This window comes from Equus asinus, chromosome 13 (genome assembly GCF_041296235.1).
Source record: "Equus asinus isolate D_3611 breed Donkey chromosome 13, EquAss-T2T_v2, whole genome shotgun sequence".
NCBI classification, from domain to species: domain Eukaryota; kingdom Metazoa; phylum Chordata; class Mammalia; order Perissodactyla; family Equidae; genus Equus; species Equus asinus.
Window position 1 is genome coordinate 61,984,147 of NC_091802.1, and position 14,872 is coordinate 61,999,018.

Sequence of the window (14,872 nt, forward strand, 5' to 3'; positions counted from 1 at the left end):
TGGTCTTGTGCAGATGTGGTTGTGGATAACAGCTGGCCTGAGGCTGGGAAGGCCCAGGGTGGCAGAGACCAGGTGCCTGCACCTCCTCCCTCACTCCTCCCCGAGGGCCCTGTCTGCTCCTGTTCTTCAGGGAGCTAGGGCCAGACTGCCTGGGGAGACTGCCAGCTCCGGGGCCCTGCCCGCGGGCGTGTGTTCCCCTCTCCCATTGTTCTGACCGTGAGCTGGCTTTCTTGGTTGTTTAGTACGGCTTTAGGGAAGGTGCTTCCTCTGCTTTCTTGTCCAGCTCCTCAACTTTTTGGAAGTTGCTTCTGTAACTAGAGAATGAAAGCAAAAAAAAAGTATTTTTCTTATTGTTTATATCAGCAGTCACAAGACAATAACACTTGTGTAGATTGCTACTGTCTCATTCCGTTTCTGCGGCAATGCTGTGAGCTGGGTAGGTGCTGGGTTATTCCCATTCCGCTGAGGACGAAGCAAGGGACAGCGCTGAGGACGGTACTCAACCTCTGAACCTCAAGTTCGCGTGCCCGATGGCCAGCAAGCCAAACACTGAGATGGACAAAGACTATTCAAATTGGCCAAGACAAGTAGGTGGGAGCCTGGGTTGTCCCAAATCTGCCTCCCCAAGAACAGAAAGGCGGGGTGGGGGTGGTTTATAGAGCTGAGGGGCTTCGGGGAGACAAAGGAGTCACTCCCTAAAGGCCCCTGGGCAGTCTGACTTCCGGGCTTCAACAGCTACTGAGGGCCAGCCCTCTGGTGATGGCCACCTCCCTGAGGACGTTCTCTTCTGCAAAACAAGCTCACTCCTCGAGACCCAGTGGCCCCTTGAGTTAAACAGGAAACCAGCAAACTGGTTTAATACCTACAGTGACCCTCAGGTACCGGGCTTCGAGGATGCCTGCCCAGAGTCTCAGGGCTGATGGTGCTGGTTGGGCCTGGAGCCGTGGCGGATGCCTGGGCCCGTCTCTGCGCCACTGTACGGTACTGCCTCTGCTGAGAAGCCCCGACCACCCACTGTGAAGGCAGACATGCGACTGTTCAAGAGAGCCTGGCTCCTTAGGTGCCCATTCTCGTTTCAAGGTGGAAATAATCCTGACTCAGCCCTTTCTCAGTTTCACTTTCGTCTGAGAGCTGTAGACTTAAAGGGAATCTGTGCCTCTCCTTTCTCCAGGGACCTCCTTGGTCCAGCCTAACAGGAGGAGCAGGGCCAAAGGCTGAAGTGTTGGCAGAGGAGACTGGAATGGAGTAAGGCTTTGCCCACCTGGAGGGTGGGAGCCCCGCACATCCAGAGCCGGCACTGGAGAGAGTGGCTGTCCCGCAGTCCTCTGCCCCAGGAAAGTGTCTCACCACACCAGAGGTGTGAGCCTCAGAGCGTCTCTCTTCGCTGCCACCTCGAAGAGAGAGACGATCCTGGCAAATGGTCCCAAGCCCTAGTGTCCCCACTGCTGCATTGGGCCCGAGAGAAGGGTTCGCCCTGGGCCTGGGCTTTGGGAGGGACACTCTTTAACCTCTGCTTCTGCAGCTTCAGAACTTAGCATAGCAGCACGAACCTCGATGGTGACTTCATGAAGCGAAAGACCCCTCTATGAAAGGGGTTGCTGATCAGTTCTCAGCTGGCCTTAGCATGATGTGGGTGTGAAAGTAGATGGTGGCCTGATTCTGTGACTCCAGGCGTGGGTGATCACTTGCCCCGGGGACCCTTGGACACACGCCTGCTGTTCAGGCTGCACCGTGACCTGACCAAGCTACCCTCACGGTTGGAGCTCTGCATCCCAGCCTGAAGTGGGTCGAGTCTTCATGGAGGCTGGAGGGCAGCACTCCACTATCCAGGAAAGGGAAGGCAGGTTTGGGGCCACTGAGCTGGCTCCCCACAATGAGGGTCCTGCCATGTGATTCGCTTTCCGTGGGAGGGCCTGAGGGGAGAGGGCTTTGAGGAGGCCAGTTCCTGCACTGTGTGGGCCCATGCAGGTGGCCGGGGTTGTTCTGCCGTGTCAGAGTGAAAGTGACTTTGCAGATCTGCTTGTAGCTGAGAGGGTGGGACCGAGCCATCCCCTGGGGGGTCCTGCGGAGATCTACAGGGGACCCCTCCATCCCCTCAGGGGGCCTGCCAGTGTGTCTGGTAAGTATGGCTGTGTCTGTACTGAATGGGAGGTATGGAGGTGGGTGTCCAGGACACTGACCTTTCTGAGCGGGGACTTATTTTAAGACCTGTATCAGGCCTGAGGGGCCAGCGAACAATTATCCTGTGATGGTGGCCAGCGTCTGTCTGCAGAAACCCATATGGTTCCACTTGGGTCCTTTGATCTTGGTGGAGGTTAAATTTCCTTGACTTCCTGGGCATGCCTGAGGGTTGCTAATGAGTTTACTGCGAGTCACACATACCGAAACCACCAGCTGGCAGGGCAGCCCGGAGCCTCCTGCTTCATAGCCTTTCTGATTTCTCCTAATTAGCCCTGGAGTGCATGGCCTCGTGGAGTCTCTGCTGAGAAGGCCCCTCTTGTCCCCGTCCCAGGCTCGGGTCAGCAAGTGCCCTTTGGAGCCCTGCTGGCAGGTTTCTCAGTCCAGTTTGGCAGGTTCTGAGGGAACCTGTGTACCAGCCCTTCCTGGTCCACCTAGACTGCAGGTGTAGGGGCAGGGAGGGGCCTGGGAGGTGAGTCACGGTGCCAGGCGAGCCTGGAGGACGCTGCGCGCCTCCCTGTCCCAGGAGTATCGGTTGGGGTGTGTCCTTCGAGATCCACCTCTCTTGGTTTGTAATAAGTGACCACAGTTTAATTGTCAGCTTTTAAGCCCATTAATCCTGGCACCTGATAAAATCTTGATGTCTTTAACCATATTTCACGAACTCTTCAGTGGATCCTGCGAAAGTAGACAGTTGAGATCAGCATGTAATTCTGTAAATGAAGTAGGAACGTCTGGTGAAAAGAAGCAGGCAGTAGCAGTGCTGAGGATGCAGGGCTGGGCTCAGCGAGGGCACCCACGTGGAGGGAGGGCACACTGGGGCCTCCTCAGACAGCACGGAAGGGGGTGGACTCAGGGCTGGTTGTGCGCTTCTCCTAAAGGAACTTGGAGGAACTGTTCTTCACCTCTTCATGTGAATATGTGCTGATCCTGTCTGCTTTATAAATGTCACAAAGGAAGTTTTTAGGTAAATTAAATCATGTTTTGAATTAGTGTTGGTAAGTTTTGAAAACCTGCATTTCCTAAGCATTATACACAGACGGATTAAGAGCTGGAATAATTATTTTGTGGAAAAGTAAATAGGGCTTCCTGAAAAGCCAAGTGTAATTTAGGAACAATGAGACACACAAAGTTAAAATGGAACAGGATGGCTGTGCATTATCTAGAAAATGCCTTCTCACCAGTAATCAAAAGGTAATTTGCAAAAAAAAAAAAAAAAGAGCCCTCGTTTTTGCCAGCATGTGCGTTGGCCGTCACCTTCTACCGATTTCCTCACCTGAAACTCTTTTGTAAGCCGAGCTCCTGTTGACATCAGCCTGCAGGGCCCCTCCCGCGCCAGGGGCAGCACGGACTCAGCCTGCAGAGCCAGCCCTGCGAGCAGAGCAGCGTGGGCAGCCTGGGGATTGGCTCCTAGATCTCTTCCTCGAGGGCAAGATTGTCCTAAAAAATCAGGAAGTGGCTAGTGTTGCTCAAAGCTACGTCTTGTTCTCACTCAGCGTCTTGTTCTCACTCAGCGTCTGTTGAGGGCAGACTTCCAGGGGAAGATAACCCTGCTGTTTTCAAGAAAAGTTAAGTGGCGTTTACTGACCAGAGTGTCCCCATCCGTCCACCTGGTGAATCTCCTCTCAGCCTCCATTTCAGCTCTACTGTGACTTACAAATGCTGTAAAAGTTCTCGTTTCATCCTGTGTTAACTGGTGTGAGGTTTGATTCTCACGACTTAGGGGAGGAAAATTCAGCCATAGGCATTTTACTCAAAAAATTGTGATTTACAGTTTTCAAACAATGTGGATGGATAATAAATTATTAGTCTGATATTTAAAAAATTTTGCCTTTGAAATGACTAGATTACTGTTACTTAAGGTAAACATAGTATATTTTGATTTTTATTGCTATAAAATATTATACAAACTAACAAAGATTGAGTTTGGGGGAAGACCTGCTCTTTGCTGATCCTGCTAAAAACCAGGCGCCTGGAGCTGGGGCAGGTCAGGGCACGCAGCTCCCCTCGCTCTGATAGGAAAGAAAGTCCATTCTGTTTGATGTAGACCATTTCTCTTGTTGGGAAACCTGATGAAGTATCGCATAAACTTCTGCAGCGAAAGCAAATGGAAGGACACCTGAGACGCATTCCAGCCCCACAGATGACTGTGTGGCCGGCCCACCGTGGGGCTCTTTACGGCCCGGCCAGTCTCTGAAATGGGAAACGAAAGTGCATGACTCATGCTTGGCCTGGTCTTGCTGAGGAGAACTTCTGAGGCACACGGGGAAATTGGGAGCCTTCGGGAGCTTTTGTATTTTATTTAACCAGTATTGTCATACCTGTTTTTAATTGAAACATACTAGTATTTCTAGATAAGCCAGTTTTGTTCTGAAAGTGTGAAATTAGAATAGTTTTAAAAATTTAGTCCAAATCAATGTTAAAAACCTGTTACGTTTATAAGTATATGCACAGTTGATTTGTTGAAGTAAGAGTCTATACTTTTAAAAGCTGTGTTTTTTAAGTGGCATTGTTATATTTGTTCTGCTGCGTTCTGCAGAGTTTGGTAAATATAGATAAACCAGTAATTATTTTAAGCCATTTACTTGTGAGTGCAGAAGCCCACCTGACTGAAGTGGGTGGGGCCATCTGAGTGCCCTGCGGTCAGGTGTGCAGGCTACAGCCGCGCAGTCCCCTCGGAGCTGGCCTGGGGCTGAGCTGGGCCCATGTGTGGCTGTGTTGGGCGGCCTCGCCTGCCGTCTGTGTGAGCTGTGTGGGAGGTCTGCTTCTTGTGCCCACACGGCAGTGTGCCCTCGCTATAAAGGAGACAGGAGGGATCTCACGCCCTAGGTAGACCACTGCGCGCCGTGCACAGTTGTTTCTGCTTCGTGTTACTCAGAAATAGCGCCCCTTCTAGGGCTCCCATAACACACAGTCTCTTTAAGAATCATTGCTCTGTGGCCAGCAAACACAGGGACTGAGATGTATGGACTGGCCTCACCACAGCTGCCCGACCAATTAGAGCTGCTGGGGTTCCGCAGACCCACCTGAGGCTGAACACAGAGGAGGGGTGCTTGGAGGTGAGTGTGAGCACGGTTTCACATGGTTCTCATTGTGAGAGGGGCCCTGCAGGTGGCGGGGCGGCCCGAGCTTGGCCTGCGCCCCTCAGGTGACTAGCAGATAGCTGTGAGAAAGAATGTGAAGCCCCTTCCGTGTGGCTGTCAGCTGTGGTTTTAGGTGAGGGGGCTGGAGGGAAGGGAAGTAATACATACAACAAAATTAGAAACGAACCCAAACACAGTCTTCTATTAATATTTTGGCACAACTGCGACATGAGCTTAAAGACTCGAAGCTCAGTTGTCTTTACTCAGTTCTGCAGAGCAGGTGCACCCTCAGACTGGGCTCCCCTGATGGCTTTCACTGCTCTGCACACCTGCACTGCACTGGTGGGTGGCAGAAAACATGACTTGTGATTTTTCTTAGTGGCTTTGGCTGCACCAAGAAAAGCTCGGTTGAAATTGGACTCAGCCTGCCCTAAGCAGGGTCAGAGTGTCCACACACGGGTGGCCTGGGAGTCCGAGGGGGCCTGGGCCTGATCCAGGGACACTCTTGGTCTGGCCACCTTAGAGGAGTTGTTTAAACTGACTCATAACTTAGCAGTGAGTCATTACAGGGATCATGGCCAGCTTGTAGGGTGCCAGGTGATTTTAAGTTTCTTCTCTGTATTTGTTCTGTTCTCTCCTCATTAATCAGTGTTCCATAATTTAAAAATTGTAATTTACAACAAATAAATTGACAGGAAATTTCAAGAATTCAGTGTAAAATGTGAATTTTTGATAGTATTACCTGGACTCAAAGTCAATAAAGACAAAAGTCCACATTTTTCTTGTCAGATGTAAAAGGAAAGCAGAAATTCTTGGTTAATCTCTTTTCCTAGATATGATTTTATGGGTTAAAAAAAGGTTCTTAGTATGTAAATGTAATACTTAAGATTCCATTAATTCTGAGAATATGTTTAGAATAAAATACCAAATATTTTTTGTTAAGAACAAGTCATATAATTTTTAATTATTATAAGATCACATTAATGCAAGTCTTGATCAGTTTAATGATTTCTAATATTTTGTTAACAAAAGCCATTATGATGTTGAAATAGAATCAATTAATTTTAAGGGGCCGGCTCCGTGGCCGAGTGGTTAAGTTCGCGCGCTCCGCTGTGGCGGCCCAGGGTTCGGATCCTGGGCGCGGACATGGCACTGCTCGTCAGGACACGTTGAGGTGGTGTCCCACATCCCACAGCTAGAAGGACCTGCAAATAAGGTATACAACTGTGTACAGGGGGGTTTGGGGAGATAAAGCAGGAAAAAAAAAAAGAATCAATTAATTTTAAAATGTTCTTCCTAAAGTAAGATGAATTTCCTTTGGTTTTAAGCCTGACTTTTTTTTTAAAAGATTTTATTTTTGCTTTTTCTCCCAAAGCCCCCTGGTACATAGTTGTGTATTTTTAGTTGTGGGTCCTTCTAGTTGTGGCATGTGGGATGCCACCTCAGCATGGCTTGATGAGCAGTGCCATGTCTGAACCGGCGAAACTCTGGGCTGCTGAAGTGGAGCGTGCAAACTTAACCACTCGGCCACGGGGCTGGCCCCCTTAAGCCTGATTTTTAAAAAAAATCTCTTTTTGGCTATAGTTTGTGATATAACAAAGAGTTTAGAGAGGAAAAGGAAATGACTTTCTGTTAACAGAGTTTTGCTGAAATTGCTTTCAGCTTCGGCTGGTAGAAGGAATGATAATAGGAGGGACCCTAGTCACTAGTCTGACACGGGTCTCACTGGGCTGGAACCAAGGTGTGGAACCGACTGGTTCCTGGGGGAAGCTGATTCCCGCCTTTTCCAGCTTCTAGAGGCTGCCTCGGTCCAAGGCTCGTGATGCTTCCTCCACCTTCAAAGTCAGCAGCTTCTGGCTGAGTCCCTCTCAAGCTGCATATCTCTGGTTCTTCCTCTCCCGCCTCGTGGTCCCATTTCTAAGGACTTTTGTGATTACACTGGGTCTGCCAGAATAATTTCCCTCTTGTAAGGTACGTTGATCAGCAAACTTAATAGCATCCACAGCCTTAACTCCCCTTTGCCAGGTGATGCCCCACGTTCACAGGTTCTGGGGATTAGCACCTGGACGTCTGTGGGAGGGAGCACTGAACTGCCCGACACGGGGGTGTCCACAGACATGGTCAGCTGGAGGGATTGACTGGGTTCAGGAAGTTGTTGCTTAGGCCGAAGAACTAGAAAATGCAGGTGTGCCACCTGGAGTGTCCCAAGAACTGGGTGGGAGGAAGAGGTTCAAGATGTAGAAACAGGAGTGGGGGTAGTGTTAGGCCCCCAGCTGTCAGGTGGGTGGGTGGGCAACATCCCTTTGAGGTGACCTCTGTGTCTCTTGAAATACCCTTTTTCAAAACATTTTCTCTGTAGGCTGATAGGAGATGCAAATTCTCAAGTTTCACTTAGAAACAACACTTGGTCTCTACTCCTGCCCTGAATCCTTTGTTTTCTGTTGTCACTAAAGCCATGCAAAGTCAAATGAGTACTTTCTGGTGTATCCGTAGCAATTAAATGTGATGATCTAAGGAAGAGAGATTTAAATGAAGCCTGATGAATGTTACCGGTTTGGGAAGGCTTCTTCTGAGTGTGGTCGTGTTTTGGCTTGGGTGGCCATGCCATCTGTAGGACTTTGTGTGAGCCCTGAGAGCTGGTTTCTGTGCTTGGCCGGGCGGTTTCTGGGGTGGCTGCTCCCGCAAAAGAGGCTCCGCTGCTGCCTGTGGTTTCTCTGTCTGTGCTTGCTGTCCACTAAGCAAGGCTCTCGCCTCGGCCCTGAAGCATCTCTTTCAGCCATGCCCATTCTCCCCACCCTCATGCTGCCAGTTCCCCACCTCTAGGGCACCCTGCTTCCATGAGATGCCACCAGAGAAGGCTGAGCATGGCTGCTTCTGAGGCCCCATGCACAGCAGCCTTGGATGGCGCTCAGGCGTGCCCCGTTGGGTGGCTCTCATCAGCCTCAGGGGTGGCCACCCTCAGTGCCCTCTCAAGTGTCCCTCCGAAGCCTGCAGTGAGCGAAGGGTCATGAATGAGCAAATGAAAGACAAGGCCGTCTCGTCAGTCTCCCAGGGTCTGTGTTCTTTGGCAGCTTTCCTTTTAATTAGTCATTTTCCCTCTTTTTCACAGTGCGCTGGTGATTGCTGCAGTGTTCGACCGCAGTGTAACCTGCAGGAGAGCAGCCTCTGTAAGTTTCCCCGTTTTGTTCCTTTTCATACCGGTGTGGGGCAGGCGCTGAACCGTGAGGCTCCACCAAGCCGTGTGCTCTCCCCACTGCTGCCCAGCTGCTCACTTGTCAGCAGGAGTGACATGAGGGGAGCTGATGAGGGAACCGTTGAGGGCGGCTCCTGGGGAAGCCACGCCCTGGAGTGCAGTTCTTGTCCTCTGGGTAGCCTGGGAAGGGTGGGTCAGGATCAAATGCCCCCACCCCAAGCATGCGGAGAACTGCTGCCGTCTCTGGAGCATCATAGGTGGATGACCAGACACAGCTCCAGGTGGCCCGAGCTCTGAGGAAGAAAGAGAAGGTGGGTTCTGTGAGTATGACGTGGTGTGACGCAGATCAGGCTGCTCCGAGCCTCAGGAGGAGCCGTTGTTGAGCATAGGTCAGCTTGGCTTCACGTGGTCACTTCACTCGGTCCAGGGCCTCTCACTGGATGTGCCTGGCGGCGCCAGCATAGCCTGATGTGTTTGAACACTGATGCCTGGCTCCCCAGATCCCTGTCACGTTGGGGGGCATTGCGGATGCAAAGAGCTTTTCACCGGCTCCACAGCTGCATCTTAAAGGCATTGACCAGGAGTCTCCGCATGGCTACCTCACTGCTTCTCCGACAAAGCGAGGCTGCGGCCCTGAGCTCTGGCTTTGGGAGGTTCCTGGGGATGCCGGTGACAGGTGATGGCTGCAGGGCTGTGTCCCCAGGTTGTTCTCTGGGGATGTTGATGGTTGTGCTCCAGCTTCAGGCGTGGCTGTCTTCCTGATGGTCAGTCACTTAGATCAGGCTCAGACTCACGGGCTGATGTAGGTTGTGAGGGAATGGCAGACCCTGGCTCTGCAGAGAGCTTGGCAGCTGAGCCTGCAGACCCGTTTGAAGACGAGAGCCTCAGTTTTAGGTACAGACAAGCAGCTGCGCAGGCTCTGAGAGGTGAAGAATGGACACAGAGGCAGCACTTGAGAAAGATGCAGCGGCGACGCTGGCTCTGGGCGGTGGGCAAGGTGAAGCCGGGAGGGCTCTGGTGCTCTCCGCAGCGTAGTCAGGGTTAGCAGGAGAGTGCTGAGGGGGCGACTATCTGACTAGGAGACCAGCGGGAGGCAAGGGCCTAGTTGAGAGGTAAGCTGAAGAGAGGCTGGCTGAAGACATGCTGGGACCAACTGGTGAGGAGTTTCCGTAGGCCCGCAGTGTGGTCAGAGACGGGGTGTGGTGGGTCTCGTTTGATGTGACGTGAATGGTCCTGTGGACGGTTGGGCTGAGGGGATGGAGAGGGTGCCTGGAGGGGTCAGGTTGTAGGTCCCCAAGTGGGGAGTGGAAAGGCCCTCCTCCCCTTGCCTGGGGGCTCCCACTGCGTCACAGGGAGGCCGATTTTCCTGTCTCAGGAGCAGTTGGCCCCCAGCTGGACGGGTGGGCGAGTGCAGAGAGGGCCTCGCTGGGGAGCACTCTGCCCACAGGCTCGGAGGCTGAAAGCAGGTGTTTAGGTGCCAGGAGAGGAGTGAGCACCCATCATTGGGGGTCTGTTAGTAGAAGGTGAGCGAAGCAGCTGGGCCTCGGGTGCAGGAGGTCCAGGCAGAGGCTGTGCAAGTTTGTGAGACAGACATAGGTGAGGTGTCTGTATGGAAGGAACTTAAAGTCCTCACTTCGTGCTTACTTGTTGAAGTGCATGCTGACGGCTTGTGCACTTTTCCGTGTGTGTGCTATACTTCAGGAGGTTTTAAAAAAATTAACCGAAGGAGACATTGTGGGGGAGATTCTGAAGCAGTGATGGTGGGCAGGTACAGGTTGAAAGTTTAGTTTGTAGGAGACGTTGTTGACTTTGTGCCTGGCTATGTCAAAGGTGAGAACTAAGACTTGATGGCGGAACACAAAGTGCACGCAGACGTCCTCCAACAGATGAGGTGCTGTCCTGAAAGTGGGGTGTTGGAGAATCACTGCCATGCTGGGGATGTTCCCGTGCCCTCAGGAGATAGCCAGTCTGACGTGTGGACATGTTTTAGGGTCCTTAGTGTCATGCTCAAGCTTGGGGCCTTCACGCTTGGAGGTGAGGGCCGACAACACAGGCTGGAGTGGCTGGGGATCCCGGGAAAGGACCGGCTTAGGTGGGAGAGGACAGTTGGAGGGCAGTGGTGTGGCCATCCAGGCCAGGTGCCCATGTGAGTGGTTGTTAAAATGGGGAGGGCACTTCTTGCATCAGCCACTGTTAGACCCCACTGCTTCTGCAGAAATCCCAGCAAGTGTGGCCTGAGCACGGGAGGGCTTGTTTCTCTCCCACAGGAAGGATGCCCGCAGAGGGGCCTGGGGCCTGGATGGCGGCATCCTGGTCACAGTTCTTTCTGCTCTGCCTTGCTCAGGCTATGGCTTCTGTGCTCACCGGCAGGAGAGCCTGCCCAGGGCTGAGTCACCCTCTTCACATGCTTTCCAGAGCCCCCGCACCACCAGAGGCCCGTGGGAGGTGGATTCCTGGTTCCCAGAGCCCTGCACGTGGGTTCCCTGAGGCTGTGGATCGCAGTGGCTCTGAGGCGGACATGGCCAGCTGCTGCCACACACACAGCTCGCCTCTGTTAGGAGGAAGACGTGGCAACAGAGGAGCCTTCACCTCACTCTTCCTTTGAGCTCGTTATCAGGTCTGGTGGTGCGGCCTGTGTGTGTTCCTTGTAGTTCTCTATGTACAGGATCTTGTCATCTGTGAATAAAGAAAAGTCTACTTTTTCCTTTCCAATCTTGATTCTTTTTATTCTTTTTCTCGCCTGACCCACTGGTAAGAGGAGCTGCCGGTACGCTGTTCAGTAGAAGTGGTGAGAGTGGATGTCCTTGCCTGTGCTGATCTCAGGAAGCTCTCAATCTTTCACCATCAAGGACGCTGTTAGCTATGGGTTTTTCGTAAATACCCTTCAGCAAGTTGAGGAGTTCTGTAGTTTGTTGGGTTTTCTTTATTATCACAAAAGGATGTTAGATTTTGAGATGGTCATGTGGGTTTTGTCCTTTATTCTGTTAATGTGGAGTATTGTATTAATTGATTTTCAAATGTTAAAATGACCTTGCATTCCTGGTATACACTTGACCTCGGTATAATCCTTTTTTTGTATGTTGCTGGATTTGGTTTGCCAAAGTTTTGTTGAGAAATTTTGCGTCTGTATGCGTAAGGGATATTGGTCTCTAGTTCTGATTGGTTGTGATATTTTGTCTGGCTTTGGATTTAGGGTCATGTGGCCCCATGGAAGGAGCTGGGAGTGTTCCTGCCTCTTCTCTTTTGTAGAAGAGTTTTTAAAAGATCAGTACTGTTTTGTTTCACTTTAAATGTTGGGTAGAAATATCTAGGCTTGTTTTGGTTTTTGTTTCTTGGGAAATATTTTAAATTATTCATTCTGTTTCTTTACTTGCTAGAGGTCTTTTCAGCTTTTCTGTTTTCTCTTTAGTGATGGCATTTCTCTGTTGCATCCAAGTTGCTAAACGCAGTGATCAATCCTGGAGCATGCTCCACCGGCCACATCTTGTTCTCTTTTCCTGTCACACGTCACCACATGGTGTTTCCAGGTTGCTTCTGGGCCTGCTCACTGCCTGGTTTCAGTGCAGCCCTTGTGCCCAGATGCTGGCCCTCTGTCTCTTCCTCAGCCGCCCATGCTTGGCAAGGTTGGTGACACGCGGTGGGAGCTCAGTAGGTGTCTGTCTTTTTTTTGTTTTTTGCTGAGGAGGACTCTCCCTGAGCTAACATCTGTGCCAGTCTTCCTCTCTTTTGTCTGTGGGATGCTGTCACAGCGTGGCTGACAAGTGGTGTAGGTCTGTGTCCAGGATCTGAACCTGCAAACCCGGGCTGCCAAAGCAGAGTGCTCTGAACTTAACCACTATGCTGTGGGGCCGGCCCAGATGTCCATCTTATGGATGGACAATGTGAGACCAGAGGTCAGCGCTGCCTCCTCTCAGAGCAGGAGCCCAGTGAGAGGGTGTCCTGATTGTCGGTGGTTTCTGATGGCCTGCCCCTCTCCTGTCTTGAGAGAGCAAAATGCTCCTGCTCTGCCCAGGCTCTTTTAGACTTTGTTGTTTCAAGAGTTTGCCGGGAGAGCTCAGAGCTTCCTCTGGCTTCCTGTAGTTTCTCTCCTTTTGTCGTGAGCCTCAGTAGAAAGCTCAGTGGTTCTTTGAAGAGTCTTCACCTTTTGCCCTGATGTTAACCCACAGGCAGTAATTGTAAGACTCGGAAATACAGTGTCGATGAAAATAATCCATAACCAATCTATAAATGAAAATTTGGGTGAGTTTATTCTGAGCTTAAATCTGAGGATTATAACCCAGGGCCTTTCTTCCCGAAGGAAGAAAGGGCACCAAAGAAGTGGGGTGCACAGAGTGGTTATGTACCCCCAGAGAGGATGTTTCACATGATTGAAATGTCCCTTTTACAATAGTGGCGAGACTGCTCTGTCGGCACAGCGATTGCTGGAAACAGCAGGTAGGTCTTCTGTCTCAGTGAACGCAGCAGGGTGGCAGTCTGTTGTCTCCAGCTGGGTGGTCACAGGTGAGCTGGGTGGTCAAAGGTGAGTGCAGCAATCAGTTCCTAGCCTAAGGAAAAAGGCTAATGTGGGGGGAAGTTGCACCTTTATCTCAAGGTCCTTTGTTCTGGCCATAGGAAATGTCTAAGCAGATATGCAATGCGTGCTCAAGCCCTTTTGGAAGAAACAAAGTCAGGCCGAATTAGGTTTATACCAAATGGCTTCCTCATATACTCCAATATATCCTATTGCTTGACATTTTTATTTGTCAACAGTAAGAATCTTTTGTTGAATCTGTACTTATAAATTAACCTCTGTATTTTCTTTTCTGTTTACTGTAGTATGAGACATTTTTGCAGGGAGCAGTAGCAGAAATCAAAGCGCTGATCCCTTTATGAACACTGGGGAAGAGGTGAAATAAAACAGTAGAAATATTTTTTTCTTTTTAAAGTTAAAACTAAAATCCTTTAAAATTAGGGGGAAATTCTTTGCATTGAACACCATGCGAGGGTACCCTTGCTTTCTCAGTAGATGCAAAATTAAAACTGTGAAAGGTAGAAGATGCGTTTGTTTGAAGCTCATTTGAAAATGTAAGAACTGGGTGCCTCGTAGTTGGGAATAACTTTTCTCTTACCGTGAAGCTGCTTCCTCAGGTAAAGATGCATTTTCCTGTTTGTGCTCTTGTTTGTGCTCAATGTTTCACGCTCTCCGTGTGCCAGGCCACCCCTGCTCACAGGCGGTGGTCACTGAGGTGAGGAGGGCCTGGGCCCATGCATTTGCCTGCAGGTGGGATGATCCTGTGCACCCGCCAGGGCTGGGAGCAGCCCAGGGACCCTGGGGGCTCTTCCCCTCCATGCTGGAGAGCTGGTGGGCGCGGGGGAAGGTTTTGGGATTTGCAGGTGGGGGGACGCCCCCCCCCCCAAGTGGTCCCTGAAGCCATTGCTGCCCTGACTTCTGTCTTGACCCGTCATGTGCTGATGGTGCACGGTAATGAGGTGGCGGCTGTGCAGCTGCACTCGACACCTCATTTGGTCGCTAGTGTCCGTGTCTCCAGCTCCGTCTGGGCTGCTTGGAGCCCCGGCTGCTTTTGGAAAGCTAAGTTGAAGGTTCCAGCTGGGTGATAAATGGGAAGGGAGCCATTGCTTGTTGCTGTGCAGGCCCTGCCGTTGTCACCACTTGGACAGGCTGCTCTGGCCAACCTGGCCGTTACACCGAAGCAGGGCAGGTGTGGAAGTGGAGGAGGCAGGAGCGCCAAGGAAGTGAAGAGGCGTTTTAAGGAAAGTCCACACAGAAACACCTCATTCTGAGTTAATATTTTGACCGTCTCAGCAGCCCTGCTCTGGGCCTGGTGCGAGCCTGGGCACTCGCTGTGGCAGCTCCCGGGCTGGCTGCACGAGGAGCCAGGCCCTTCCAGCATTCGCCATCACGTGAGCTGGAGTCTGAGAGTCCTCAGGATGATCATGTGGGGCTGGGCTTCTATTTAACCCGTGTGGGTGGCTTTATTCCCCTTTTGTATCTGGGACCTTAAATGAGGCTTGGAGTGGAGCTCAGTGTTCACTGTCGAAGGCTGCTTTCCAGGATGTGCCTGATTTTGTAAACTCGAATTCTTAAATTGTGGTTTTAAAAAGCACCAGGACACAGAAATGGAATGAGGCTCGAGGCTCTGATCACCAACAATGAGGGCTCTTATTTGAGAAGATGAAGCCATGGGTCATTTGTTTGTTTTGAATCTATCTCCCGATGTTCAACAGACTGCAAAAGCTAACTCACCTGCTGTTTGTTCTCTCTGTTCCTTAGGCTGCTTTCCAGGAGAATGTGGGAAGACAGGTACGGTCACTTTTTAAAATCTTCATTTTAAAACTTCCTGTAGATTTAGAGGTAGAAATATTGAAGCTGCAAACTTAGCATCTTCTTGGTTGTTAGATGTGGGTAAGAATTTACCTA

At 50.9% G+C, this 14,872-nt stretch overlaps 1 protein-coding gene across 5 annotated transcripts in view; it reads left to right on the top strand.

Annotated features, from left to right (window-relative positions):
• TBCD (tubulin folding cofactor D) overlaps positions 1 to 14,872 on the top strand; it is a 194,283-nt gene that overhangs the window by 109,943 nt on the left and 69,468 nt on the right. For all 5 annotated transcript variants that reach the window (XM_070483903.1, XM_014865030.3, XM_070483902.1 and 2 more), the window contains exons 15-16: positions 8,371 to 8,428; positions 14,726 to 14,755. In XM_070483903.1, coding sequence (XP_070340004.1) covers positions 8,371 to 8,428; positions 14,726 to 14,755 — 88 coding nt within the window. The remainder of the gene's footprint in view (positions 1 to 8,370; positions 8,429 to 14,725; positions 14,756 to 14,872) is intronic.